General features: G+C 61.1%; 1 protein-coding gene across 3 annotated transcripts in view; it reads right to left on the bottom strand.

The window, feature by feature from the left end:
* Nucleotides 1-275: 275 nt before the first annotated feature.
* Nucleotides 276-7878, bottom strand: part of CCDC40 (coiled-coil domain 40 molecular ruler complex subunit) — a 36981-nt gene continuing 29378 nt past the window's right edge. For 2 of the 3 annotated variants that reach the window (XM_072939763.1, XM_072939764.1), the window contains exons 15-20: nt 7614-7783; nt 6703-6794; nt 5351-5471; nt 3435-3623; nt 1859-2017; nt 276-836 (exon numbers count right to left, since the gene is read on the bottom strand). In XM_072939763.1, the coding sequence (XP_072795864.1) occupies nt 591-836; nt 1859-2017; nt 3435-3623; nt 5351-5471; nt 6703-6794; nt 7614-7783 (977 nt within the window). In that variant the 3' untranslated portion in view covers nt 276-590. Of the gene's footprint in view, nt 837-1858; nt 2018-3434; nt 3624-5350; nt 5683-6702; nt 6795-7613; nt 7784-7878 lie in introns of those variants that run through there. The other variant, XM_072939765.1, reaches the window with a different exon arrangement.

Here is a 7878-nt window from a genome sequence, read left to right as displayed (position 1 = left end):
ATTATTTTGTAGAACATTTTCCCTTTCAGCTGCAGAGAAGCCACAAGGTAGCAGGTACTCAGGAATCAGTGGGCGAAGGAGCCCTCGGGTGGACAAGGGCTGTGGGACAAGGGGACAGGCCAGGAGGGGGCTCATGTTCATGCGGCTGGACACTCTTATCTCAGATGTCAGGTCTCCACCGACACAGCCCGGGGGTCATGTCCCTTTGGACTTACTCCTGTGAGCTGTGAATCTGGATTTAACCGGAGCTGGGAGTGGGTGCCAGAGCAGAGACCTGGGTTTCCAGTTTTACTCGGACGAGTAAGCCGTTGGAACATGGGTTTGCCTTCACAGGCACTGCTTTTGCAAATGAAAGCCGCACCTAAATGTAACTGGAAATGTTGGGAGCTGACTTGGTTTACACTGCTGGGTGGCTAAAGATACAATTCCTATAGTGCTGGCTGTCTATTTCTCTTAAGCCGTGTCGTTCTTGGAGGGTAGAGGTGGCTTCTGGTGATACAGAAAGATTCGAGGTCCCTGATAAGATACAAAACCGATCTCTTCCTCGGGGGCTGGCCTTGGGGGCTGGGAGGTGGGCTTCAGGCGGCTCTCTAGGTCCAAGGTGACTCCAGCCTGTTGCTGATGGAACGGCTGACTTTGAGCAGGGCCTCCTGGAACTGGGGGTACTCGTCCTTCACGTGGTGGAGGATGGTGTTGATGCTGGCCAGCCGGTGGTCCAGACGCTTGAGCTCAGCCAGCAGCATTGGCTTGTTGCGGAGCAGGAACACGTACCGCCCATCCTTCACGGCCTCCAGGTGCTTAACGCGTGTCTGCAGGGCCACGAGCGTGGAAAGGTTCTTGGGTGAGAAGAGAGACCCCATGTCAGGTCATGCACATTAAAAAGAGGACACCCACTGGCCCCGCAGGAACTCAGACTTGAGCACGAGCCAGCGGGCGACTGTGCTGGTGCGGGAACTCAGGCCGACGGTGCTGAGTCTACAAACCACGTCCAGGGTGGAGCCTGGGCCCTCACGCACTGTCTAACCGCCAGGTGCCAGGCCCAGCACCCGCCTTTAAATATCCCCCCATCTCGGCTGATCGGGCAGCCCTGCTTGCCTCCTCTTTTCTGCTCAAACCAATCTAGCAGGAAATTCCACTGGGGCAAATTTGAAATTATACGCGGAATCTGATGGCTTCTCACTAGCTCGAGGCTGTCCTGGTCTGTGCGCCCCCATCTTCCTGAAGTACCAGGATGGCCTCAAACAGGCTCCCGTGTCCACCCCTGGCCCTTCCATTCTGCACTCAGCATCAGAGCCGAGTGATTCCGCTAAGCCCAAGATACTCCCCTCCTGAACCCCCTCCCTGAGGGAGAAACCCACGGTCATGCTGGTGCCCCCCAAAGCCCTGCAGGCCTGGGAGCGCTCCCTGCTGGCCCCTGGCCGGCCCTTGGGCAGGCTCTAGCCCCTGCTGTACCCCACTACCCCTCAGCCTGGGGCGGCTTGCTCCCTCACCCCCAAAGTCTTGACTCAGAGGTCATTTCCTCCGTGTGGCCGTCCCAGACCACCCTACTTACAAGTGCTGTCCCCAGCACCTGATGTCCATTCTCTGCTTCATTTTTCTCCAGAGTATCTATCACCACCGGATACAGGGTCTCTTTTTTCTGATTAACTTTGTGTATCATCTGTCCTCCCACCCTCAGAAGGTCGCCTCTAGGAGGGCAGGGATTGTCGCCTTTTCTGTTCTGTTCTGCTCTGCAGCCCTGGTGCCCAGGACAGTGCTGGCCGGTGGAGCCACGTGGGGTGGACAGAAGCAGCAGGCAGTGCTGGGATCCGCCCGGTCTTAGTGCCTGAGGCTCCAGTGGCCCTGGGGACTAGCTTACCTGCTGCTTGAGGGCCGCCAGCCTCTCCAGGTCGGCTTCGAGCTCGTCCCCCTCGGACTGCATCCTCAACAGCTGCTCCTGTTTCTCCAGGAGGGAGTCGCTCACGCTTTTCTGAGTTTCCTCCAGTTCCAGGATGGTTTGGCTGCATTCCTCGGTGGCCTGGGGGGTAGACAGGAGCCTCCTGGGACCCTGCCCCCTTGCTCTTCAGCAGACAGGGAAGCGTTGGACTGGAAGGGCCCGCAGCCCTCTGTGCACACAATATGAGAGGGTTCCCAAAGAGGGGGTGCAGGAGAGTGTCATGGGGTGGGGAGCCCTAGGGGACCCTCGTAGGGGTGGGACAGAGAGGAGCCCTCAGCCAAGCTGGGCCAAGGAGGCCCCCGGGGGAGCCAGTAGGAGTGGAGAGAGACGGATGCCAGGAGTGGCCAACGTGGCAGAGAAATGCACAAACCAGGACCAGAAAAGGCCGCTGCCCTGCACCTCCAACGGCCACACCCCCGGTAACGTCCAAACAAGCAGTTGGGTCAAGTCCGTCTTTTTCGGCTACCCTTTCCTCATACAGGGCTCCCCCTATAGGGGCCACCCAACACTCTCCACTCAGCCCTCTGCGGGACCCTGCGAGGTGAGGGTCCGTGTCGCGGGTCAGTAAGCCGAGGCACAGGGAGCTCGGGCGACGCGCCTGAGCCTCGGGCTGGAACCCCTGAGGTGGGTTCTGTTTCACGTGACCCTCACCACTCTGGGAGGGGGTTACTGCTCCCACTTCCACTGGCAGATGAGGAGATGTGGGCGTGGAAGGTTCCACACACCCCAGAGGCCACATAGCGGTCAGTGGGGCTGAAGGAGGTCTGAGCCCAGAGCCCAGCCTGGTGATCGCTAAGGGGGACAGCACTGCAGCCATATGGCTGGTCCCCTCCCAGGGCAGGGCCCATGTCACGTGCTTGGTTGACGTGGCCTGGGGGACGGGGACACGGGCTTAAGAGGGTGCCCTCCCCGTTCTCATCGGCCTGTCCTCAGCACCCACTAGGGGCAGTGACATGGGGCTCACGCCCTTCCCTGATGCCATCTCTGTCGGCAGAAAGGGGCCGGAACAGGACAGCCTCCAGCCCTGAGCTGCAGCCCACCCACCCCGTGCAGACCTCCTGTTAAACCCACGGCAAGCTCCCAGAGCAAGGCCCTGCCAGCAGGCCGTTAGGGGCGTTCCTGGCCCCTCATCTTGACCCAGAGCCGGCACGTGGTGCATGCGGCTCAGGCTTTGTCCCCAGCACAGAAGAAAGCAGCTTGTCTGATTCCAAAGCTGAGCTCCTTCCATCCCCCTAACCCCCCACTGTCACCTTTCAGTCCCCAACATAGCAGCTGTGACTATAGCTCTGGGAATGAGGGGCAGAAAGAAAGGTGGTGAGGCAGGTAGGGTGGGGAGGAGAGACTGAAATCGCAGCCCAGGTTGGGGCAGGTGCATCCGAAAGATGGCCCTGGCCAGTGATGCCCGGCACACCTGGTGGTGGGGCTGGTGACACACGCTGACCATCTGTGGGCAGGTGGCCCAGGGCGCAGTCCCTTCCCCAAGGCTCGGCTCCCCTACCTTGCGAATGTCCCTGATCTTCCGCCGCAGCTCGGTCTGCTTGTGGTGGAAGTCCGTCCGGGTGAGCAGCTTCTTGTCCAACTTGCACTGCCCCTCGGCCCGGGTGGAGATGGTCTCTCTGCGGGCGACAGCCAGCTCCATGTCCCGGATCATCTTCTCCTGCTGCTTCAGGAGCTGCCCGTGCTTGACCTGGGGCATGGGGCAGAGGGGCCGGTGGGCAGTCAGGACCATGGTAGACAGGAGAGGGGCCAGTGCCACCCCCGGCCAACATCTGACGGCACCCACAGGGAACCCACCTTTGCCCCAGGGGACAAAGGAGTCTGGGGACTTTGTCACCTGATCAGAATGATTTAAGAGCCATATAAAGAACACCCGGCAAACAGGGGACACTGAGAGACATCAGAGGTGGGGAGACATGAGAACTAAGCGCAGCCCAGGGAGGGGTCCTGGAGCAGAAAAAGGACATCAGCCAAAAAAAATGGTGAACTCGGGTTAGAGTCTGTAGTTTGGTTAACCGCACTGCACCAAGTTAATCTCCTCGCTGGGAAAATGCACCGTGTTTTGTGAGATGGTGGCGTGAAGGGTCTGTGGGGCCTGGGGCTGGGGGTCGGGTTGTTGGGGGAGATGGGCTTTGAGGGGCACGAGGGAGGCTTCTGTGAGGGATAAATCTACCAAAACACGTGCAAGAGCCGGATGCTGAAAACTGAAAACACTGAGGAGGGAAGCCAAGCAAGACCCAGTGAAGAGACAGATGCCTGCGCACGGACTGGAAAGGGCAACACAGCTAAGGTTCCTTCTAGAGGGATCCGCAGACTCCATGCCAGTCGTGAGCCAAGCAGGGGTTTTCAGAGAGACTGACAAGCTGATTCTCAAATTTTTATGGAACTGGGACGGAACAGGCTTTTGGACCAGAGGAACACAGCACAGAGCCCAGAGACAGACCCAAGAAAACAAATATGGTCAACTGCCTTCCACAAGGATGTCACTGTAACATTGTTTGTGGTGACAGAACACCACCACACTGGAAACAATCTGAATCTTCATTAACCCGAGAACGTTTCAGTGAATTATGTTACATCCACAGTGTATTCCGCAACGCTTACAGAATGAGTTAATGTCCATATTATTTTTCTAAATACAAGTTGCTAAGTTATATGTACTATTTTTCAAGGAAAACAAAACCAAACCAAACCACAGCAGGAGGGAGGGAGGAGGCAGCCCTGTCCGTGTGTGCGTGTGCGTGTGCATGTGTGTGTAAGCTCTGTGGTGCAGGGTCTGACCTGCTGTGGCAACACACGTGGCTTCTGTGGTTTGAAAAATCAGTTTAATGGAGTGTTTTTCAAACTTATCAGCAGCGTAAGCATTTGATTTTCTATGGATGCCACAGCCAGTGGGGTTATTACTAACCATGGCATTTAAAAGTGATGTCATATCCTTGAAGCCCAGAATCTTTGGCTCAGTGACAGCCTGTGATTTAATTACTGGCCTTTTTTTTTTTTTTAAGGCGGTGAAGTCCAGCTAAAACGACAGCGGAGAGAAAAACACAGCTCGGAGGGGCAAGGTGGTGTGTTCTTTGACTCCTGTCACTGGTGAGGCTTTTTGGTCCAGTGGTGGGGTACACCTCACAATTCAGTCGTAGGGCTGGGGGAGTCACAGCCAGCATTTAAAAATATCAGAGGGCACTGGTTACACGGAGCGAGGGTGAAGCGGCACCTGGCGAGTGCTCAGCAGACAGCTGTGCGTGCTCCGGTTGCTTCGGGGCAGCAAGAACAAGAGCCGGACAGACCCTGACGCGGGAGGCCAGCCAGGGCAACAGCGCATGTCCTGGTGCCTGGGCTGCAGGCTGCCGTGCGGGAGGGGCTTCCTCCCTGGGGCCCCAAGCCTCCAGCCCCCCACGCCGCCCTCCCCTCACCCACCTTCATCCTTTGGACTTCAGCCTTCATGGCCCGGATCTCCATCTGGCCCGTCTCAGAATCCACTGAGGCACGCATCTCTTTTGCCAGTTGGATTTTTTTCTCCCAAAGCATGATCTGGTGCCTTTGAGGGCAGGAGAGGCAGTGTGGGAGCTGGAGGAGGATGGGCTTTCTTTCTGATGCTCCCGCGGGCGCTGTGTGCTGTGCCTGGGACTGGTTCTCCGCTCGAGGGGCCGTGTCTGTGGTGGGTTGACGGAGACCCTCCCCTGTCCCTCCACGAGGGGTGCCCTCACCTGGCAGGTGGCACCATTAATTTGCAGGCAGGAAGGCATGGGCTTAAATGGAATCAAATGTCCCTCATTCTGGGACCAGAGGGTCAACTCAACCCCAGGGCCCAAAACCCTCACCCAGCGAGAGAGAAGCAGATATGTAACTTTTGGAGAAGCTGAGAAAAGCAAATATAAATGATAGGAGTTGACATAAAAAAAAGGGAAAAAATCCCAATAGACCAAGACCCTGAAAGCTATTAAAATGTCAGCAAAGATACACGCCCCCTGCTGTGGTCTGAATGCCCTTGTCCGACCTGTTGGAGTTCTGACTCCCATGTGGCTGGGTCAGGAGGCCGGGACCTGGGGAGGTGATGAGGTCATGAGGGTGGAGGCCCCGTGAGCGGGATTAGCGCCCTCATAAAAGGGACCGCACTGAGCACCCTGTGAGAACACAGCCAGGAATCTGCCGCTCAGACGAGAGCCCTCAGTGGACCAGGCAGGCGCCCTGACCTCGACGTCCGGCCGCCAGAACTGGGAGCAGTAAGTGCCTGCTGCTCCGTTACAGCCGCTGGGAGGGGCTGAGATGCCCTGGAAGAGCACCAGGGCCGGGTGTCACGTGTAGACTCTGTCAAACCCCAGGGAGGGGACGGGCCTTTGCATCTCAGCCCCGTGGAGAGCACCGATTAGGAGCCCATCCAGCTGGAGATGCAGACCCACGTGCACCGACGGGAAGGACAGCCACGGAGAAGGCAAGGCTTGTTCAACGGGGGACAAAAGAACAATCCCATTTACGCTGGGGAAAAAACAAGGAAGAAATGCGCGGGGAAAATGGTGAAGGAAGAGGTTTGGGTTACGTGTGATTCTCGCTCCTACTCTGCACACAGAGCTACGGTTTTAAATGCTCATAACCAGGCACCAGAAAGATCATACAGTTCTTGTAAAAGCTGGATTCAAAGGGAGCCACGCCATTTCCAGGGGTCACCGACTGCGGGGAGGGTGGCCCGGAGGGCAGGAGGCCAGACCCACCCCGATCCCGCCCGCGGCTTCAGGCGGATTCCGCCGGGGGGATGCGCGCCCCGCACTCACTCGGCCTCCACCAGGCTGTTGAGCAAGGCCGCCTTCTCCTCGCCGAGCTGACTCAGCTTCTCCTGCATCTCCGCCGCCTCCCGCTCCGAGGCCTGCGTGGGGCGGGGCGGGCGGCGGGCTGTGGGCGTGGCCGAGGGCGTGGCGGGCGGCGGGCTGTGGGCGGTGCCGAGGGCCGTGGGCGGGCCCGAGGGCGGGGTGGGCGGAGGCTGTGGGCGGTGCCGAGGGCCGTGGGCGGGCCCGAGGGCGGGGCGGGCGGAGGGCCGTGGGCGGGCCCGAGGGCGGGGGGGCGGAGGCTGTGGGCGGGGCCGAGGGCCATGGGCGGGCCCGAGGGCGGGGCGGGCGGAGGCTGTGGGCGGGGCCGAGGGCCGTGGGCGTGGCCGAGGGCGTGGCGGGCGGCGGGCTGTGGGCGGTGCCGAGGGCTGTGGGCGGGGCCGAGGGCGGGGCGGGCGGAGGCTGTGGGCGGGGCCGAGGGCCGTGGGCGGGCCCGAGGGCGGGGCGGGCGGAGGGCCGTGGGCGGGCCCGAGGGCGGGGCGGGCGGAGGCTGTGGGCGGTGCCGAGGGCTGTGGGCGTGGCCGAGGGCGTGGCGGGCGGCGGGCTGTGGGCGGTGCCGAGGGCTGTGGGCGGGGCCGAGGGCGGGGCGGGCGGAGGGCCGTGGGCGGGCCCGAGGGCGGGGCGGGCGGAGGCTGTGAGCGGTGCCGAGGGCCGTGGGCGGGCCCGAGGGCGGGGCGGGCGGAGGCTGTGGGCGGGGCCGAGGGCCGTGGGCGGGCCCGAGGGCGGGGCGGGCGGAGGGCCGTGGGCGGGCCCGAGGGCGGGGCGGGCGGAGGCTGTGGGCGGGGCCGGGCGGGGGAGGCGCGCCTGCTCCCACTCCCTCCCCCACCGCTCCCCGCCCCCTCCCCGGGCCGGGCGCTGACCCTGAGCGAGCGCACGAACTCGCCCTCGGTGGCCAGGTTGTCCTGCCGCAGCTCCTCGGAGCTGCACCGGTTCCTGTTCATCAGCACGTTGAGCTTCTTCAGGTCGGTGTCCAGGTCCCTCATGTGGCGCTGGAGCTGCTTCTGCTCCTCCTTCTCCTGGTCAATCTTGTCTGCGGGGCGAGCGGAGCGGGAGGGGGGTCAGGCCACCCTCCCAAAGAGTAGCGATCGGGGTCTCTGCCCACTGCGCCCTCCTCGCCGTCCTCCT

This window comes from Vicugna pacos, chromosome 16, assembly GCF_048564905.1.
Source record: "Vicugna pacos chromosome 16, VicPac4, whole genome shotgun sequence".
Taxonomy (NCBI): Eukaryota; Metazoa; Chordata; class Mammalia; order Artiodactyla; family Camelidae; genus Vicugna; species Vicugna pacos.
This window is presented reverse-complemented; position numbering and strand designations above follow the sequence as displayed.